Here is a 23,097-nt window from a genome sequence, read left to right as displayed (position 1 = left end):
GCGAATACTATTTAAATCATTTTCATAATTCTAAAATGCCTGTAAGACAAGACCAGGGTCTAATTATACCACTTAAATTTGTTGAAGATGTTTGGGTTTTTCTTTTTTTAATTTCAATAACTAAAGAGCCCAAGGGTTTAAAACCCTAATAATCTAATAAACTTTGCTAAGTGAACATTGTAACAGATACGCCTGGATGGGATTTTGTAAATACCAGACAATTTCCCCTGATCTTTATCAAGGAAAAGAAGTCTAAATCTTTGGCAGGAAGAAATTAAATGTAGTGCAAAATAATAACATCTGGCCAGATTGTGTTTGTCAGAGCAGCAGCCCCTTTAGATGTCAGGCTGAAAAGTACTAAAATGAACTCTGAAGGGTGTGTGTGTGATGCTTTATGAGGCACTAGGAAAGGCTGCCACACTGCCATAGAATACTCAGGGTACAATTAACTCACCCTGGTATGTCCCTACAGAGAACTCTTTCACATGAATGGAATTCGGAGCCTTCTGCCAAATAAAAGTTTGGGGCCATTCTTGGGGTATTTTGTTTATTTCCCCATTATTGTACAGATTCATAACAGCACTTTTTACTTTCTGAAACTCTCTATGATCATTTTTATGAGTGATTAAAGCTTATTTTTATCTTCTAACTCTGTGGGAGACAATATGGCTCAATGAAAAGAACAATGACTTTGAAGTTCAAAATGTAAGGCTGCCACATACTGGTTATGTGACCTTGGAGAAATTGCTTAATGTCTCTGAGTCCTGCTTTCCTAATGACCTTACTGCTATCATGAAGTGTCATCAAGCCTATTGCACAGTGAACTTTTAGTGAGGTTAGTTAACGTTGCTTCTCCTTCACTTAAGGCGATTCAAATAAGTTCAAATGTGTGTTTATTGTTTAACCTCACCCACTTTCTAGAGGCCTCTGATGTTCAAGAAGGCTTAAGTTATGTGAACATGCACTATCTTCCCTTCCCATCAAAACAAAAACCCTCAAGGTTAAATTTGAAGTAATGTGTGCATCATTTAAGCCTTGTCTTCTACTATAAGCCATTTTAACCATCTGGCAGAAATTGCCAGAAAGAACATACTTTGTTTTTCTACTGATGATCACTTTGATGCATTAGATGCTTTCATTGATTTTCCTGCTTTTCTGCTTTTTAGTTTTTAAATCTGGTATTTAGAGAGGGACAATTATGGTCATCTCATAATAAAATATATATATATATAGATACAATGTTTTCCCAATAAACAACTCTTTCCAGAATGGGTACCACAAAAAATGCTCACCTTATCTGCTAGGACAGTGTATTTGTTTCAAATATTAATTACTAGAAAGAGTACTGTTTTTCCATTCCCCAAGGAATAGGAGTATAAACAGAAGGCTTTTGGGTGTTCCCTACCTACTACTCTTTTGGACAGGAACAGGCACTTTGGCGTCACTGAATAGGTTCCTTAAGCAACCCTTCAAAGTCTGGGGCAAGTGGGAGTAAACATACATACTTTATCAAAAAATAGTTCCAGGGCCCATTTTCCCAGTTGGGAGGGTGGGAGGAATGCCCAGAATCCATGCTCCAGGCTAAGAGACTGGTGACAGGCAACATGTCACTACACTGTGGGCACCTTTCCTGCAACCAGGTCACAGATTCCAGAACAAGATTACATCCTATTAAAGGGCCAGAGAAGTCTCAGATTCAGGGCAAGGAAAGGCAATGCTGACATCAATATGGTAAACACAAACTCATTGAGACTAACGGCCAGTGTTGGGAGACATGCAAATAACAACAATAATTCTTTAAATTTTTCAGAGCATTTTCATATTCATTACCTCTTTTGATCCTCAAAAACTCTGGCAGGTTGGCAGGTTGGGTGTCATCATCATCTCGCACATGATAAAAACTCAGACATTTTAAATTACTTACCCATTTCCAGATAGTGTCCGAACACAAATAGAACACATTTTTGAGTCATACTAAGGCTAATCTTAATCAGTAATGAATCCAATAACATACTGGAAACCAAAGGAAAACATTGAGATGAAGGTGTTTTTTAATCCCATAAAAATGAAACATTGAATTAACCAACCAGTAAAAGCAATTTATAACGTATTAAAAAGGTTAGCACCTTGAATATATAAAGAGCACTTACAAATCAATAAGGAAAAGAAAAGGGCTTCTTAATGAGGAACAAGAAATACGCCCCAATTTTATAAATGATTAAAGTATATTAATGAGAAAATCACAAAATACAAAGTACAAATGACCAATAAATCTCAATAGTAATCGAAGAATACTAGTTTTCCCCCAAACTGGGATTATTATAAAAATAACAATACCCAGTGTTGTCAAATAGTCAGGAGATTCATATACAGCTAGTGAGAGTAAAAATAAGTTCAATTTTGTGGTTGTCAGGTAATATATATAAGAATCATTAAAAACTGCATAGCTTTTGACCCAGAAATTAAGTTCCAGTAATTTATCATAAGGAAAAACTAAGGATGTGCAAAATATTTATTTACATGGGCATTCTTTATCTCACTGTCATTTACTGAAAGCAACCTAAATCTCCAACAATAGAGAGGGTTGGATTAGTAATATATAAGACATCTGCATGACCCAGGTGGTCCCTAATATTTGTATTATAGAATTTATTGTTGGCATGGAAAGCTGGCTACACTATAGTGCATAAAAAGCAGTATGATCCTTTTTTGAAAAAAATGCACCTATATATGCAAAATACCTAACAAAAATATGCAAGATAATATACCAAAATATTAATAGAATAGGGTTATTCTCTGGGTGATAGAATTTGGGGCATTTTATTTTCTGCTTTTTTATTTCTTCATGCTTTCACATTTTTTTCTGATGAAAATGTAATACCGATTTGTGTAGTAAAAACATATTTCTAAAAAGGAACATCTTGAAATAGCGTTTGCTCTATTACTTTCAAGTGTTCACAGTAATTAAGAAGGAATAAATAACCCATTGGCCTCTAGAAATTTGCCTTAATAAATAGATAAGAATACTTTCCAATAAACATATTGTTTCTTTCTAAATGTACACTTAAAATTTTACAGAAAAAAAACTTCCCTTAAATCAGTTAATGATTGATTCCTCCCTACAATTTTGTTTACACTATTCATTTGCCTAACGAGTCCTTTATTCCACATAAGAGTTAATCTTAGTCCTATCTATATCTGAATTAACAAATTCTGATTTGTCAGAAGTGATTAGATAGATATTATTGTAAAAGAATATGAGTATGAGAATGTTAGTTTTCATCTTCAAAAAGTATTCATGGCTAGCATTTATTGAGCATCTATTTTACACCAAGCAACACTGCAAATGCTTGACATAATTTGCAGCCCATTTTCACTGCAACTCTGTAAAGCTGTAATTATTATAAAAGGGGATTATTTAACAAGTGAGTGACAGAGGGAGTATTTGAATTTAACCATTCTGACTCCAAAGCCTATGTACTCTGCCATTTTGCTTTTCAATAAAACATCAAATACAAAGCTCTATCTAAGGGAAGGGAAGGTTATATGAACAAATGGTTCCTTAATTAAAGGCACTAGCAACCATGTTGAGAGAGAACACACAGTAATGCAAGAGAAAAGCACAGACTTTTTAGAATTCAGGATTCTTGGATCAAGTTTCAACTTCACTTGCTTACGTCAGTAAACTCTCTGGTTTCCTCACATGTAAAATGGGAATAATGCCACCTTTCCGCAGGGATGCCATGCAGATTAAAATAATCTAAGTATGTCTGCTTGCTACCTAAGAGATACTCAAGATGAGTTATTTTCTCTTCCATTCAAGTTACTGTGAAAGGGGGTATGACACTTAAGAACATATTTGGAGAAGCTAGCAGATACCACACTTGTCATGATTATTAGGCCCAAGGTGCAAATCTGCAGCACTGTGTCTTGCATACAGTGCTTTGTGAGAAGTCTGGGTCAGGCTAGAAGAAAAGACAAGAAAAACTCATGGAATGGTGAGGCCAGAAGCAGAGGGTGAAGCTCTGGTAAACTTACGGTCTCCCATCTCAATGGACAAGAATCAACCCACAATCTAGACTTCTAAGACCTTATATTTGAGAAGACTTGAAAATGTAAAAGTAAGTGCTACAGATTATGGACTCTATATTTTATTTGATCATAGTGGTAGTTATTGCAGGGGAAGAGGGAAAATGATAACCTCTTTCCATTAATACTTATTTGTGTGTGTGTGTGTGTGTGTGTGTGTGTGCATGTTCATTTAAACATTCACTGAGGGTCTGTTATGTACCAGACACATACATGGGGATACAGGAGTGAAGTAGAATAGACACCAGCCCTGCCCTAAGAGGGCTAATTCACTGTGTAAAGGATTCCTGTGTTAACCAGATAACCATACAAATACATGTATCAGTGAAAACTTGATTAGTGCTAGAAAGGAAAAAAGTACAGGGTCCTGGGAGAAGAAATAGAAAAGAACTGGTCTAATTCAGTGATTACATTTCAGTTCATCAGGCTCAGTATTGATGCTAAAGAACTTGATCCAAAAAGGTAAGCATAATAAGCAGCCTGCTTTTCATTCAAAATTTTCATTCTCCTTCCTTTCCTAATGCGACTCAATGAAATCAGAGCCTCCTGTTGCTGGTTAGATCTCGAGGCTACATGAACTCATTCGGACCACTAGGGGAACATTTAGAAACTATATACTATATATAATCTTAAATGCACACATACACACAGAGAGAGAAAGGAAGAAAACACACCAAACTGTTATCAGGGGTTATCACTGAGTGATAGGATTAAAAATGGGTTAATTATTTTCCATATTTTCTATAATGAGAAGGTATCCCTTGTGTAATCAGAACCAACCAACAGCATTTTAAAAACTGTACATGTGTAAGAAATTTGACATTCAATACCATGGTGCAAACATAATATATTTCATATACAATTCTGATTGTAAATGTGCAAGAGGGAATGATAAAAATAATGGCTACCATGCATTTGATTCCTACGGACCAGCATATAGGGCTGAGCTCTTCACAGCCCTCATCTGATTTAACCCTCTTTAATTCACAGCTTACAGAGAAGTGACTCATCCTTGAACACAGACAGAAAGTAGCAGAGTTGGAGCTTGGGGCCCAGTTTACCTGAAGTCAAAAGGCATGCCCATCACACTGCTGTGTCCTTCCTAGCACCTTTGCCTTCTCAAGAGCGTAATCTGCATGAGAGGCTATAAAGGTTAACCAGTGAGCCCACAAACACTGGGATACAATTAATAATGTTTGAATTTTAACTTAATTTACAAAAAGATATGCACTGATCTAACTCCCTTACCTGCCCTTCTCTTTGATCAAGAGCCATATCTGCCTGAAGAATTCATAGAGGCCATCTCCCGCAAGAATCCCTACCCTCTAGTTGGAATTAATCTTTTCCAACCCCACACTCCCATATACAGGTGGATTTCCTGTGAAACCAATGAAACTTAATCTCCAGGGATGCTCACTTGCATGGGTCCAGACCCTCCTAGGCATTTTGTATTTTAATTTTGTCTCCTTTTTCTTAAAGAGGGTTCGCAAATTGTATAAGCTTAAAGCCCCACAAAACCGGGATCTACCCCTACTCCTCATTCTAAAAAAAAAAAAAACCGCCAAAATTGTTCTTAGAGTATTTCTCTCACGATACTTTGTATCCACGTTACTCGTGTATAAATGCCTTTGTTTTTGAATTATGAGCCACTTGAAGAGAGGCATGAGGTGTTTTTTATGTTTGAATTCCCCACGGTAGCTGTCTCCAGACCTGCTAGGTTCTTGCTCAGCAAATGGTTTCGAATTAAGTAAATAAAATTCTCTTGCAAGAAGAAAAGCTGGAAGTTGGGAGAGAGCCCATGAACGAAAAAAAAACAAAATACACGCAGGCTGCATAAATAGTGGTTAAGGACACAGGCTCTGCAGTTGTTGTACTTCCTAGGTTCAATTCCTGTCTCAGCCATTTATTGGCTGTGTGACTTTAGTTAAGTTACTTAATCCTCTGAGCCTAACAGAACCAACCACATAGGGTTTTGGGGAAACTTGAATGAGATAATGAGGTGTAAGGCACTTTACCAGCACCTGGTACATAGTAAGCACTCAATAAATGTTAAATATTTGTTTTGCTCTCATCTAACCCATGCGTTAGGTTTATTAGCCAGAAGGGCCATGAAACAGTGTATTATCTGGTGTCCTAACGTCTAATCAGAAATCTTTTCATTTGCATCTCACTGACTTAATTCATGTTCAGACAGAGGCTTCTCTCTGAGAGGTGTCAAGTCCTCAACTTTCTCCTCTCCACACCATACCCACAACTCCTATGTACCCACCCAGACTCATTCAAACCAAGCCAAAGAGAACCCAGAGCCTGTACTGTTTTTTTTTTATTTTACTTTAGTAGAGAAGTTGTGGGTTTACAGAACAATCATGCATGAAATACAGGATTCTCATACACCACCCCAGCACCACCACCTTGCATTGGTGTGGAGCATATGTTACAACTGATGATAGCACATTTTTATAATTGTACTATTAATTAAAGACCATGTTTTAACTTCATGTTCACTGTTTGTGTAATGTGTTCCCATGGATTTTTAAAATTTTTATTTTGTTACCATATATGCAATCTAAGTTTTCTTCTTCTAAGAATATTCAGATATATATTTCAGTGCTGTGAACTGCATTTACAATGTTGTGCCACCATCCATCACTAAAACATTTCCATCATTCCAAATAGGAACCCTGTATATTTTAAGCCTTAACGTCCCATTCCCCATCCCCACCCCATCTCCTGGTAACCTATATTCTCGAGTCTGACTCTGAGTTTGCTTATTCTAATTGTTTCAGATCAGTGAGATCATACACTATTCATCCTTTTGTGTCCAGCGTATTTCACTCAACATAATATCTTCACGGTTCATCCATGCTGTCGCATGTATCATGCATGTGTAAGATAGTATTTTACAGCTAAATATTATTCCATTATATGCATATTACACATTTTACTTATCTGTTCATCGGATGATGGAGACTTGGGTTGCTTCCATCTTTTCCAAATTGTGAATAATGCTGCTATGAACATCAGCGTGCAAATATCTGTTCAAGTTTTGCTTTCAATTCTTTTGGGTATGTACCCAGTATTGGGATTACTGGGTCATATGGCAGTTCTATACTTAGATTTCTGAAGAACTGCAAAACTGACCTCCACTGCAGCCACACCATTTTACATTGCCAACAGCAATGAGTGTTCCTATTTCTCCACATCCTCAACACCTGTTATATTTTCTGTTTTATTAATTGCAGCCATTCTAACATGTATGAAACAGTATCTCATTGTGGTTTTGAGTTACATTCCCCTAATGGCTAATGTTGTTCACCATCTTTCCATGTGCTTTCTGGCCATTTGTACAACTTCTTTAGAGAGACGTCTGTTCTTTTTTTCATTTTTTAAATTGGATTGTTTGTCTTTTTTTCTTATTAAGTTGAAGGGTTTCTTTAGATATACTGGATATTCTTCCTTTATTGGATATGTAGTTTCCAAATATTTTCTCCCTTATGTAGGTTGTCGTTTTACTTTCATGATGAATTCCTTTGAGAAACAAAAGTTCTTAATTTTGAGAGGCTCCATGTACCTATATTTTGTTTATTGCTTGTGTTTTAGGTGTAACGCCTAAGAAACCACTGTCTTAATCCTACATTTTCTTCTAGGAATATGATGGTTCAGACTCTTATATTAAGGTATTTGATCCATTTTGTGCAGATTTCTTATATATGGTGTGAGGAAGGGGTCCCCTTCATGTTTTTTTTTTTTTTGCAAATAGAGAGCCAGTTTTCCCAGCACCATTTGTTAAGAGACTTTTCTTTCACAACTGAGTAGTCTTTGCTACCTTGTCAAAAATCAGTTGGTCATAAATATAAATATAAAGCTAAGTTGATTTCTGAGCTCTCAATTCTATTCCATTGGTCTATATGTCTGGTTTCGTGCCAGTACCATGCTGTTTTGATGATTGTGGCTTTACAGTAATTTTTAAGATCAGGAAGTAGGTGCCTTCCAACTTTGTTCTTCTTTTACAAGCTATTTGTGGCCCTTACCCTTCCATATAAATTTGATGATTGGTTTTTCCATTCCTGGAAGAATTTGTTGGAATGGGGGGGGGGGGATTGCATTGAATCTATAAATTGCTTTGGGTAGGATTAACATCCTAATGATATTTAGTCTTCCAATTTATGAATAAGGACTATCCTTCCATTTATTTAGGCTTTTCTTGATTTCTTTTAGCAACGTTTTGTGGTTTTCTGTGTACAAGTCCTTTACATCACTGGTTAGATTTATTCCTACATATATGATTCTATTAGCTGCTAATGTGATTGGAATTTTTTTCTTGATTTCTTGTTCTAACTGTTCATTGCATGCATATAGAAATACTTCTGATTTGGGGGTATTGATCTTGTATCCCATCGCACTGCTGAATTCACCATCACAATCTATATGAGAACATTCACATTTCTTCCAGAAAAAAAAAATACCATACTCCTCCCTTATATCCCCCATTACTGACATCTAGATTTGATATAGTGTCTTTGCTACAATTAATGAAAGAATATTACAATATTACTGTTAACTACAGATCTTACTCTGCATTAATTGTATTTTTCCCATATACCACCCCATCATCACCACCCTATAATAGTGACATGCATCTGTTCTAACTCATGTAAGAACTTTCTCATATTTGTACAATTAGCCATTCTCATCATCCATACTAAATTTCACTAAAGTATGCAGTCCCAGTTTTTCTCCTCTAGCTTTCCTTCTGGTGAAATACATGACCTAAATCTTTCTCTTTCAACCATACTCACACTCAGCTTTGTTCAGTATACTTACAATACTGTGCTACCATTACAATGTATTGCACTATCCATTTCCAAACCTTTACAATCAACCTTAGTAAACATTCTGTACTCAGTAGCAACAATTGCCCAATCTCTACCCTCTTTCCATCTCCTGATAACCTATGCTCTCAAAGTTTGCTCATTAATTTTAGTTCATTGGTTTCTGTTGTATTTTGTTCAACATAATATCCTCAAGGTTCATCCATGTTATTGCTGTTGGGAGATTTTTGATGACTGATTACTGATTCAATCTCTTACTAGTAATTGGTTTGTTGAGACCTTCCATTTCTTCTGGAGTCCATGTAGATAGCTTGTATGTTTCTAAGAATTTGTCCATTTCTTCTAGGTTATCTAATTTTTTGGCATACAGGTGTTCACGTTATCCACTTATAGTCCTTTTTATTTCAATGGGGTTAGTAGTAAAGCCCCCCTTTTCATTTCTGATTTTCGTTATCTGTATCCTCTTCCTTTTTTCTTTAGAATGTCAGTGTAGCTAAACAGTTTGTCAATTTTGTTGATCTTTTCAAAGAACCAATTTTTGGTTTTGTTGATTCTCTCTATTGTTTTTTTGTTTCCTACTTTCATAAATCTCCACTCTAATATTTGTTATTTCCTTCCTTCTGCTTGATTTGAGTATAATTTGCTCTTCTCTTTCTAGTTCTTCCAGTTTTGATGGTAGGTTGCTGACTTGAAGTCTTTCTTTTTATTTAATGTAAGCATTTAGAGACATAAATTTCCCTCTCAGTACTGCCTTCACTACATCCCATAAGCTTTGGTACATTGTATTTTCATTCACTTCAAGGTATTTCCTAATTTCTTTCTGATATCCTCTTTAACCCATTGGTTGTTTAAGAGTATGTTGTTTAATTTCCACAAATTTGTGAGTTTTCCCTTTCTCCCTCTGTTATTGATTTCTGGTTTCATTCCATTGTTGTCAGAGAATATACATTGCATGATTTCAGTATTTTTAAATTTATTGAGACTTGTTATGTGACCCAAAATATGGTCTATCCTGGAGAATGATCCATGCACACCTGAGAGGAATGTGTATTCTGTTTTTGATTGGGTGCAGTGTTTTATGTATCTCTTAGGTCTAGTTGGTTTAGTGCATCACTTGAGCACTATACTTTCTTACTTATCTCCTAACTAAATGTTTTATCCATTATTGAGAGTGGTACATTAAAGTATCTTAGCATTAATGATACAAATTCCTTCAAATCAGTCAGTATTTGCTTCATGTATTTCGGGGCTCTGTTGCTAGGTGCATATATATTTACAATTGCTACATCTTCCTGTTGAATTGTCCCCTTCATCAGTATGCAATGATCATCTTTGTCTCTCATTCCTGTTTTTTCATCGAAAGTCTATTTTATCTAATACTAGCATAGCCACTTCAGCTGTCTTTTGGTTACTACTTGCATGGTATATATTTCTCCATTCTTCCACAATCTGTCACTTGTATATTTGACTTTTAAGGTAAGTCTCCTGCAGACAGCCTATTGTCAGGTCACGTTTTTTTTTTTTTTTTTTACATATTCTGCCAGTTTCTCCCATTTAACTGTAGAGTTTATTCCATTTATATTAAAAGTCACTATTGAGTGAAATGTACAATGTACAAATTTTTAAAATGTTTTTGCATGAGGAAGAACAAAGGATTATCATTATTGCAGGGTGCTGAAAATAGATGATAACTAATACTTCAAAATGTCACATTATGTGTAAGACTAAAGCAAAAAATGTTTGTTACAAAATTTAGATTTTGACTAGAGCATTTCCTAATATAACTCATGTAGATAGTTTGATTGAATGTCATAAGTACTTGGAATCTCAGGTAGCACATGAGTTTTGGTTGGTTTGTCCAGAGTGATCCCCCGATGAATCCCAGAATGATTTGATCAGTGACTGGAAAAGTATTTACAAGCCCCTTTCGGGGAATGGTGAGAGTGGGGAGAAATTCAACCTCCCCAAATTGAATTCTTGATATTCTCACAAGCAGTGTGGACAACCAAAGCTATAGGCTGAGCCCCCAGGCTTGGGGTTTGTTCACATGAAACTTAACCCCACAAAAGATAGGTCAAGTCTACTTAAAATTTAGGCCTAAGAGTCACCCCCAAGAGAGCCTCTTTTGTTGCTCAGATGTGGCCTTTCTCTCCAGCCAATATGATGAGCAGTCTCACCACCCTCCCCCTCTCTGCATGGGACATGACTCCCAGGGGTGTGGACCTTCCTGGCAACGTGGGACAAAGATCCTGGAATGAGCTGAGACTCAGTATCAAAGGACTGAGAAAAACCCTAGAATGAGCTGAGAATTAACATCAAGAGACTGAGAGAACCTTCTCGACCAAAAGGGGGGAAGAGTAAAATGAGACAAAGTGTCAATGGCTGAGAGATTCCAAACAGAGTCGAGAGGTTATCCTGAAGGTTATTCTTACGCATTAAGTAGATATCACCTTGTTGTTCAAGATGTAGTGGAGAGGCTGGAGGGAATTGCCTGAAAATGTAGTGCTGTGTTCCAGTAGCCATGTTTCTTGATGATGATTGAACAATGATATAGCTTTCACGATGAGACTCTGTGAATGTGAAAACCTTATGTCTGATGCTCCTTTTAGCTACTATATCAACAGAAGAGTAGAACATATGGAATAAAAATAAATAATAGGGGGAACAAATGTTAAAATAAATTCAGTTTGAAATAGCGGTAAATGAAAGCGAGGGGTAAGGGGTATGGTACGTATAGTTTTTTTTTCCTCTATTATCATTTTATTTCTTTTTCTGTTGTCTTTTTATTTCTTTTTCTAAATCGATGCAAATGTACTAAGAAATGATGAATATGCAACTATGTGATGATATTAAGAATTACTGATTATATATATAGAATGGAATGATTTCCAAATGTTTTGTTTGTTAACTTTTTTTAATTAATAAAAAAAGTCACTATTGATAATGCAGGTCTTTCTTCTGCTATTTTGGTATTTAGCCTTTGTATGTATTATGCCATTTTTGTCCCTCACTTGCGTTCAAGCCTAATTTTATATTCATTTGATTTCTTGTGTCATTTCATATTTAGTACCCTCTCATTTCTATCTGCATATGTTTTTCATATATTTTCCATGTGATTACCCTGGAGTTAAAATATAACAGTCTAAATTTTAACAATTATATTTTATTTGATACCAACTTAATGTCAAAAGCATGTACATAAACACATTAGGGCAATATATGAGAATCTATAAAGGTTCCATGCACTAGGATAACTTTCCAGAAACTACAACTTGCAGATGGGTCCCTAGACCAGATAAGTCCTAAAACCTAGAGGGCCCAGCCTCTCCAGAATATCAGCTAATTCCATCTCCCTACCCCATATTAATGACAGCCCCTTCCAACATGAAAAAGTTAGAATGGCCATAGCCCAAATATCTCTAAAGAGTGGGATAGAGAGATCAAAGGTGATGGCAGAGTTATACAGAGAAGGTAGGGTTTAACAAACGAATATGATTGCTGAATCATTAAATTGATATTTCTTTTAGTCTCCAGTATCTTGGATCAGATAGAAGTAAAAACCTAAAATTGTGGAATTGTAACCCATACAAACTCTGAAATCTGTTCTACAACTAATTGCTGAGCTGTGCTTTGACATTTATTGCTTTTTTGTATATATGTTATTTTTCACAAAGAAGAAAAAAATTCAATTGTGATGATAAAAAAATAATTATTCCTTCTACATCCTATATTCTGGAGCAGCTAGAAGGAAAAATCTGAGAGGATGGTATAGTAGCCCATGACAAACTCTGGGATCTGTGCTATGGCTACTTGTTGAAGAGTGCTTTGAAAACTATAGCTTTTTTCTATCCTTGCTTTCCTGTACACCTCTGTCTCCTCAACATTTTTTTTGTCTGTTGCCATGTATGTCTTTGTACATTGTATGACCATAAACCTAGATTTATCATTACTTTTTATGCAATTTCATTCTAACACCTACAAGAAATAAGAAGTGGCATTAAACACCAAGCCATACTATACAATAATATTGGCATTTATATTTACAAAATCGTTGCCTTTACTACACATCTTTATTTCTTGACACTGCTTTGAACCACCATCTACTGTCCTTTCATTTCAGTCTGAAGAACTCATTTTAGCATTGCTAGTAGGGGTAGGTCTAGCGGTGATGAACTCACTCAGCTTTTGCTGAGCTGTGAATATCTTAAATTCTCCCTCTTTTCTTTTAAAGCTTTTCATTGTGAAATATAACATATATACAAAAAAGCAATAAATTTCAAAGTACATTTTAACAAGTAGTTATAAAACAGATTTCAAGGTTTGTTATGGGTTACAGTTCCACAATTTCAGATTTTTCCTTGTAGCTGCTCTAAGACACTGGAGACTAAAAAAGAAATATCAAAATAATGATTTAGCAGTCATACTCATTTGTTAAATCCTCATTTCTCTGTTATAACTCCTTCTCCTTTGATCCTTCTCTCAATCTTTAGGGATATTCAAGCTATGCCCATTCTCACACATTACATAGATATCCCCTTTTTATTTTAAGGTGTATTAGAGTTGCTAGAGGGAAGTACCTGAAACTGTTGAGCTGTGTACCAGTAGCCATGTTTGTTGAGGATGATTGTATAATGATATATAGCTTTTGTAATGTAACTGTGTGATTGTGAAAACCTTTTGTCTGATGCTCCTTTTATCTACAGTTTGGACAGATGAGTAAAAAATATAGATAAGAAATAAGCAAATAATGGGAGGAACAAAGGTTAAAATAAATTGGGTAGATTGAAATGCTAGTGGTCAAAGAGAGGGCGGGGTAAAGGGTATGGCATGCATGATTTTCTTTCTTTTTTCTTTTTTTTGCTGGAGAGATGCAAATGTTCCCAAAAATGATCATGGTGATGAATACTCAACTATGTGATGATGTTGTGAGGCATTGATTATAACCATGCCAAGAATGTTTGTATATCTAGAATATTTGTATGTTTGTTTGTTCTTTACAATAAAAATATTTTTTTAAAAAAGAATAGCCTCCAGAATAGCCTCTCAACTCTATTTGAACTCTCTTAGTCACTGATGCATTATTTTGCTACATTTCTCTTCCCCATTTCGGTCAGGAAGGAATTGTTGATCCTACAGTGTCAGGGCCAGGCTCGTGCCTGTCTCCCTCATTTTTGAAAGACAGTCTCATTAGATATAAAATTTGGGGCTAGCAGTTGTTTTCCTTCAGCATTTTAAGTATTTCAACCCACTACTCTCTTGCCTCCACGGTTTCTGATGAGAAATCAGCATACAATGTAATTCCGATGTCCTAGTACATAGCACATTGCTTTTCTCTTGCAGCTTTCAGAACCCTCTCCTTGTAGTTTGCATTTGATAGTGTAATCAACATATTATGGGGTGTATTTTCTTCATGTTTATCCTGTTTTGTGTTCTCTGAGGTTCTTGGATGTACATAGTCACATCTTTTGCTAAGTTTGGGAAGTTCTCTGTCATTCTTTCTTTGACTGTTCCTTCTGCTCCTTTCTCCCTTTCTTCTCTTCTGAATATTGGTGCACTTGATGGTGTCCCATAGCTGTCTTAGGTTGTTTTTGCTTTTAATATTTCTTTTTCCTTTCTGCTCCTCAGCCTGACTCATTACAAGGATCGTGTTTTCAAGTTCACTGATTTTCTCTTCTGCCAGCTGCACTCTGCTCTTGAAACCCTCCTGGGCATTTTTCATTTCAGTTATTGTGTTCTTCAACTCCAGTTGTTCTGTTTGGTTTCATTTTAATATTGCTTTCTCTTTACTACAACTCTCATTGCTCACTCATTGTTTTCCTGGCAGCCTTTAGTTCTTTTCTCTGTATGTTCCTGCATCTCTTTGAACATTTTTAAGATCATTTCTTTAAAGGCCTTGTTCGGTATGTCCACATTTTCATCTTTTCGTTCGTGTCTCTGTACTTTTATCCTCTTCTTTTGGATGGGTTATCAATTCTTGTATCTTTGTTTGCCTTGTACTCTTTAGTTGCACACTGTACATTTTAATATTTAAAAATGTTAACTCTGGGATTTACTCCCTAGGATGTCTGTTTCTTGTTTTTTTTTAACCAGCTTGTAATAAGAAAGAGATTTTTTAAAATTTCAGCCCACCTACGAAGAACATCTGTCCAAGGTGAATGCACTGTACAAGGTTTCCCTATCTTTCCAGACCCTTGTCATGTCATGAAGTTTTGCTTTTTAGTTATTTTGGAGTTCCCCTGCTTACAGGGGTTTGGCTGTCACCTCTTTTTCCTAGGAGACACCCATTCCTTTCATGAGTATCATAAGCCCACAGACCTTTGTCCCTGACTATTGGCCTCTATAGTTTTTTACATTCCTTCCCGTGTCTCATGCTGCTTTTGCCTGGAGGACAAATTCTGGTAGGAGGGTCACCCTAGGGAGGACTTCCCGAATTTATTCTTTCCCAGCAAAATCAGGGCCAGGGACCCACAAAGGGGTCACAGACCGGCTCCAAAGGGCTTTGTGGAGGGGTCAGAAAGGGTGCCAAAAAGTTCTCCAAGGGCTCCTCATAGCTGAGCTTTCATGACCTGCCCAGCAAGTGCAGCCCTTTGGCTAACTTTCTCCCACAGCCCCAAGGAAGGCTAAATCTCCACCACCTATGCCAGTGTCTGCAGAGGACTGAACCAATGACTGCCGCAGCCTCTGTCCACAATGGCTGGACATTTGGTCCAGCTGGACCAAATGGACATTGGTCCATTGGCTGGACATTGAAACAATGTCCTGGAGCTCCCTACTTCACCATATTCCCTGGGAGTCCCAGAGCCTTCACTCTCAATCATTACACTGGGAGCCAAAGCAGGAGAATAAAGTGATGGATCCAGTCCAGAACTGAAATCAGAGACAGAGCTAGAAGGCATCGGCATGTGATAGAGGAGACAACTGAGACCCAGAGAGGGTAAAGAAGAACGGGACTGCAGGAAAAAGAAGGGAGGTGGTATGATGAAAGAAGCAAGACCCAAAGACTGACTGAAAGGTGGGAGGAGGGAAAAGAAAGGGGGGATTTAAAGGCATTCCTCAGCCCCTGCAAGCATCTGGCAGCCAACAGAGGGAAAGGTGTTTTTAACTTCTATGCTATCACTTCCAGCTTAGAGGAAAATCGTTTCTCTCTCCGCTATACTGACAGGAGAATTCAAATCTCCCAAACATATGCCTCATTACTCCGATATCAGGTACTGCAACTCAGTGAGACAGAAAGAAGAGAAGGAACATATGTTTTCAGGAAGTAAACAAACCCCGGTGTGTGTATGGGGGCGGGGGGGGGGGCACACAAGTACTCACTCTAGGCAAAAGTGTTCTTTTTCTTGAAAGCTTCTAGAGGGCAGGGACAAAATCTCTTAATTTGCTTTCTTGGCACTAGTGAGAAGCTGGGAAGTGATGATAAGACCTATTGAATTGAGGGGCATGGGCTGGGGTAAAAAAGTTAATCTGCACAATCTCTTCACCTCACAGGTTGGCCCCATTTAACAGTCTCTGCCTGCACACTGAGTCATTTTTCTAAGCTCTTTTTAATAAACAGTTTTCAGTCTAATGACTGACTTTTCTAAATCAATAGAAGGCAAAGAAAAGGTTTTTGACTCCCCCAGTCTGGCTCTGCTAAAGCGACAGAATTTTGAAACTGAATTGACTCCAAAAGTCCTTTGTTTACAACTGAAATTTTAAATACCCAGTTTCCAATTGTTTTTTCCAATAGCACTAATAATTAAAGAATCACATTTTTTAAAACTTCGTAACCAAAATATCTCTTTGAGTCAGCGCCATAAAAGTACACTAATTAAAGCCAGCGTCTTCTGGGCTCTGATGAGAAATTTGCCCTTTTAAATGGGATTACTAGAGCTTTGCTGTACAGATAAGCAGTTTGATTAATAATTTACAATTTTGAGGATATACAACCTCACTCATGGTCATGGTTTGCATTCCTAAAATTCTTCTATTCAGTTTAATGTTATTATATTTAACCCTGACAAATGAATTAAGCTCTGATTAGACATCAGTGTAATTATGCTCTCCCGTACGTTATTTACAAAGAAGAAAGAGTTGTGACAGAATGGCTGGCAGTTTGAGTCGGTGACTCAGTGGGGCTCATCCTGCTCAGAGCTGGAGTATGGGCAGAAGGACTGGCAGACTAGTCAGGGGGAAAAATTGTAAAATGGAGAAAAATTGCTCAGTGTTCACTTAAACCCCCACTACATTATAAAAACTAAATTAACAAATGATTGAATCTCAAAAACATGTTTATCCACATCTGAACAATTATTTAGTCTCTTATTAAGTGTGTTAACTGTGAAGGAGAAAAGCTTTGCTTGAATAATGCCCCTAACCAGTTATTTCAAGCAGAAATGAGTGGAGAAATTGCTCTGAGTTGATAGAAAATGGTGTTCTAACCAAGGTCAATTTTATTTAGGGAGAGTAGGAGAGACAGTAATCTGACAGAAAAAAAAAAAGAGTGTAAGAACTGCCAAGAGCAGATGGAAACAGAAAACAAGGTAGAGGAGAAATAGAAGCACAAAACCACTGCCTCGCTCTCCATTAAGAGGCAACGTTTTCATCCCCTCCACAGAACGCATGTTGAAGATAGCCTTCTAACACTGGGCAAGGATCAACTGAGCTTGATCATCTCTAGATTCAGGCCCACCTTTTCCTTCTCTCTGCCATGACAGTGTGGATCAGAAAGTACAATTGAAATATGGCCTGAAGGGTACAAGGGTATTTCAGTGGTGGAATTCTCGCCTGCCATGTGGGAAACCAGGGTTCAATTTCCAGCCCATGCATGCCCTTCCACCCCCCCCCCCCCCAGAAAAAACAAAAACAAAAACAAGCAAAGAAAGAAAGAAAAAAAACAAATGAACAAATAATTCAACAAATGATGCTACAATAATGGGATACTCACACGGTGAAAGAATGAAATGTGACCCCTGCTATGCAGCATACAAAAATATATACATGTATGGCCTGAACGCAACAAACCCTTCCTGATCTAGTTTCTTGGTGGTGTGTGAAATATACCAACGGGCCAGAATGGAAGCTTCGGGGAGCTGAAAAAAAGATTGCTACTGGCAGTACTGTCATTTTGAACAGCTCAGTTTCACATCCACGAATGAATAAAATAACCCCCTTTTTCAAAATGTTCTTTGCCTAAGGACTCTCACCTGTGCCCCGGAGCCGTCTGCATACCATCTATATGTGGCAAAGGTTGTTGAATTACACTGTGGGCTCCAGTCTTGTCCAGGTTAATGTCTGTAATGGAAATGTGTCATTTATCTGCCATCACCTAGGGCCCAGGGATCCACACATATGAACTGTCTAGATTCTAATGCATGCATAAAGTATTTCACAGTTTTCAAAATATTTTCACATATAATTTCTCTATTCTACAAGGTAAGCGGGACTGTGATCATTATCTCCTTTTACAGATACGAAAACCGAGTCTATTTGAGCCTAAATAATCTGCTCAAGGACATGCAGCTCACAAATGTAGAATTAGAACTCAGCTTTTCTGATTCCAAGTCCAGGGTTTCTTCCATTGCCTCAAGTCTCCCCAAATTAGCTTTTTCCATTTAAAATGGAAATAATAAGAAAAGAACGGGGAACATAATTTGATTTTTCCTCATTAATCCACAGCCATGATTAGGAACACAAATTGTGGAAACTAATATACTCCAGGGATTACTGAGGCATGAAGGAATTCTCACCTCTCAACTACATTTCCAAACTGACATTCTGTGAGTTCTTTGGTTTACTTTTATGTCTTCCATCCTTACAGCCACTTGGATCTTCTTGTTGATCATATCTGCCTCCCTCTAGTTATCTCCCATAACCCTTCTATTTACCTGATGATCTACTGCTAGCTAGGAAACTAGATGATCAAGCATAAAGATTGTGCATAAATTTAGAACAAAAGTACGTTCTGAACAAGTACATGAGCTGCTCTCGAGTCAATTTCAAAGCAGGCGCTCCATGGCATTTAGATACTCAGAGACATTTTCTGCTTAACCACTTATTCCTCGTCTCTGACAAAGAGAGTTCAAGTTGTGGGGTAGGCAAAATCCATAAAGGTTCTGAAGCGTTGTTGCATTCTGAAGAGTCAATACCCACTCAAAGGGAGAGGCACTTAGAAGACTGAAATCATCCAACATACACAAAACCCCTGGATATACCCTAAATATCTCCCAATAGTACAATGTTGAAAATGATAATGAAATCCTAGGAATAAAATAGAACTCAGCATTTCAGTGTGTAATGGTGGTGAAGATACAAAAAATTCAGAATTTTACCCCATTGTTCTTCACGAGGACCACAAATCTTGCAATGTCTTAATTTTGTTTTACTTCAAGCACGCTAAGAACAAGGAAACCCATGTCACATGATGGCCCAGAAGAGGCTGTGCCATCAATGAATTCCTCATCTATAAAATGCAGATAATTACAACATGAACTACATAGGGCTGCTGGGAAAATTAAATGAGATAATTATGTAAAAGTAAGCATCCTATAGCAGGCACTTAATAAATTTTCATATTATTATCATTGTCATCATCATCACCATTATTAGGTAGGGGAGAAGAAAAAGAGAAAAGAAAATCCACTTTTAGGAGAGTTTTTCAAAAACAATTAATTAAGCAGAAACAAAAAACAATTGCTCTGCCCCATTTTACTAAGCACATCTAACTAAATTAAATTTAGGAAACGAGGCAATGCAAAGATTGAAAATAAAGACCAACTTTTTTAAATGCTTCAATCATTATCAAAACAACATTAGCATCAGAGCACTACAACCACTGTAACAAAGGGCCCCAGGCTCACTTATGAGGGCAAAGGCTTCCTGCAAACGAAGACATAAAATCCAAATTGAGGCAATAAGGGTTGCTTGTGGAACTGTGCACATACTTGCAGCAAAGGCTCACTGCTTAAATACTCCCAATGTAGACTAGTGAAAGAATCCTAAAGAGATTGTGGATCAAGGCCAAGATCAAGATGAGCTTTCTGCAACTTCATGCGGTGGAGAAAATAGCTCACAAAGCCACCAAATAAAATTTCATACGAATAAAGTATTGGGGCAATTTTCTCAATAATTTGGTCTACTAGAATCTTGGGTAGGGCATGTATTTTAGGAAAAACAACAACTGTGCCCCAGTTAAGATTCAATAGCTATAAGAAAAAAAGAAGTGGATGCTCGTTTTCTATCATCCTTGGCATGGCAACCCATGACAAACTCTGGGATTTGTCCTGTGACTACTTGTGGAAGAGTGCTTTGAAATGTATTGCTTTTTTCTTTTTTTGCTTTGTATATATGTTATATTAAACAATTTTAAAAGTTTTTAAAAAATAAAAATAATAATACAGCATCTTGCAGCAGTCACTGATTTTTCCAAATAACTGCTACGGAAAGGATTTGGGGCCAATGTCGCTCCAAACATGGCATAAGTGCCTTAAGTTATGGAATCATGGTTTATTTTTACTTACGGGGTTTATTTTTCTAAAAATGAGGCAGGAAAAGAATAAGAGCAGGGAATGAAACAAGATAAAGAACAAGTACATATGGTGAGCAGGTAAAGGGCCCTAGCAATGACGAATTCAGACATCATTTGGTTGTCTTCTCCACGTTCATTTGTTAGGGTTATTCTTCTGCCTGTCACACAATTTGACAAAGCAGATGTGCAAAGGCATGTGTATGTATAGATTCAAGTAGAAGGTGCTGCCTGCCCCACCCCCCCCATTTTTCCACTCTCTGTTCACATGACTAGTTTTCAACCTCCATGCTACAGCAAACCATAGCTGGAAGCAAATCCAGTCAAAACTTTATTAGAAAAATGCAGTGCACTTTTCAGAGACAGGAATGCTGAATCCCAGAGACCTCAGGTGGAGAGTCATGTCAGCGAGTGCATGTCAGAACACCAGGTGATCATTCTATCTCTCCCCTCCAAGCAGCAATGGTTGTAAGATACCATCTGTGGACCTTGCTACTCTGAGAATTAAACAAGTCACAAATAACTCTAAAAAGCACCTTGAGGCCCCAAACACTAAGACTCAGTGCTGTGCTTCTACCCAATTCTCATGTCACATCGTTTCCTATCACCCCACTTTCAGCCAGCAGATCAGCTCCAAAACCAATCTAAGAACTACATGAATAGTACATGTATTTTTAAAATCAGCCTAAATTATTCATTCTATTGCCAAATTGTTAGTCTCAACAAACTCTTCACAAGAGTCTGACTGCATAAATAGGTTAACAAATACTTCAAGTTTCTATATTGTGCTTCATATAATCAACTCAACATCCCCTGAGGCTCTGACCCAAGAAACTGTTGTGAATGTATGTTTTATTAGCTCATTTGAATAATTTCCTTAGCTAATTTTAAGAATTTCATTATAATACACAAAATAAACTATAATCGACCTGCCTTATAATTCAACAAAGTTAATTCTTGGAAAAGTGCCATAAATCTAAAGCTTTGCAATGTCAAGTCATCACAAGTGTTATTTTTCGATCTGATCCTAATTCTCTCTGTGTGGGGCAAGAAAAAGTACAGTGGATTCCATCTGCCTGAGCAGGGATAGGAGAAAACCCAATATCAAATGATTGATTTTCTCAGTCACAGGAGGCAGCGTACTGAGATGGTTAAAAGCCTAGGCTCTAAGAGCCAGGCTGCCAGTTCAAATCTTGCTTCCACCATTTATTAGTTGTATTTCCTTGAGCAAGTTATTTAACCATCCTGCGCCTTGTCATTTTTTTTTAATCTGGAAAATGGGTATTTAAGTAATAATATCTATTTCATAGGGATACTATGAGGATTAAATGAATTAGTATATGTAAAACACTTAAAAGAGTACCTAGCACACAGTGTTGTATAAAGTGCTGGTTTTTACACCACCACCATCATCACCATCATCCCTGGCTGGGACATTGAATCAAGGGACGTCCTTCCCATCCTTCTATGATAGGTCTACAAGTTAGCAAGGAGAAATGTAACTTCCTGTTCATTCCAGCAGTGCCACAGCAGAGTCTCCAATAGACATACACAGGTATGGTAAGAACTGAGAGAGAGGAGAGGTAACCATTCACACAAATGGGAAAAAGTTGGACAAACACATCCGTTTCCCCCTCTTAAATGGAAATGGTCCTAGTGGTCAGAAGAAGTTCATGCATGTTCCTCATGTATCTAACTCACTCCTGGAGAAACCTGCACTTTGTATTTAAGTAAACTTTTTTAAAAAAACAAGTCATGTGGACTAACTGATAAAAAGTATCATTTGCTCTTTCTTTAAAGATCCAAAATCTTTCAATACAGGTATTCAGAACCTGTTGGGACAATGTTTTTTGACAATGACAACCTTTCCAAAATTGAAATGAAGCTTCCCTAAAAATTGTGTTTTTCCTTAGCCAGGATCTCTCACCGGAAGATTTTTTATATCAAGTGTTAATGCTGGAATGGTCATATTTATAAATTATACTTATGCAATTTGAATGCCTGGTACCAAAATAATGATGCTATTCAGCAGCACATCCAAAAAGATCCTCAGAACTCACCTTGGAAAACTGCAGCATTCTGAATAATTAAGAACTTGAGCTCCATACTTGCAGACTGAAGCAGTTGTTCCATGTTCAATCGTGCTGTTAGTTGGTATTTTTCTTCCATCTTTCTTGAGCAGCATGTTGGGCCCTTGGGGAGACATACTTGCAAATCTGATCCTGAAACAAACAAGTGTTTCATGTTTCAGTAAGCAGAATGTCACATACACACAAAAGAGGGAAACGGGGCAAAACAAAGCATCTCTTTCAAAATACAGCAAAATCTTGATTATTCAAAATTAGTGTTTATGTTAACTAATCCCTACTTTTCCCCAATTATCCTTATGACTAATTCTTTCTGAATAACCATCCTAGAATTAATTGCCTTGGTTTGACTCATAAATTCTGCATAAACTAATTTATAGCACCAAATTTACATCATTGAACACCAATATTTCATTTGTTTGTTAAAAGATCAATCTTGGGCAGACCACAGTGGCTCAGCAGGCAGAATTCTTGCCTGCCATGCGGGAGACCCAGGTTCGATTCCCGGTGCTTGCCCGTGTAATAAAAAAAAAATAAAAAAAAAAAAAGTCAATCTTCACTCCTACAATTTATTTTTCCTGATTAT

General features: G+C 37.1%; 1 protein-coding gene across 1 annotated transcript in view; it reads right to left on the bottom strand.

Moving 5' to 3' along the window:
* Window positions 1-23,097, bottom strand: part of GPC3 (glypican 3) — a 584,655-nt gene that overhangs the window by 526,291 nt on the left and 35,267 nt on the right. The window contains exon 2 of the mRNA XM_077144850.1: window positions 22,485-22,646. Coding sequence (XP_077000965.1) covers window positions 22,485-22,646 — 162 coding nt within the window. The remainder of the gene's footprint in view (window positions 1-22,484; window positions 22,647-23,097) is intronic.

This window comes from Tamandua tetradactyla, chromosome X (assembly GCF_023851605.1).
Source record: "Tamandua tetradactyla isolate mTamTet1 chromosome X, mTamTet1.pri, whole genome shotgun sequence".
NCBI lineage: Eukaryota > Metazoa > Chordata > Mammalia > Pilosa > Myrmecophagidae > Tamandua > Tamandua tetradactyla.
This window is presented reverse-complemented; position numbering and strand designations above follow the sequence as displayed.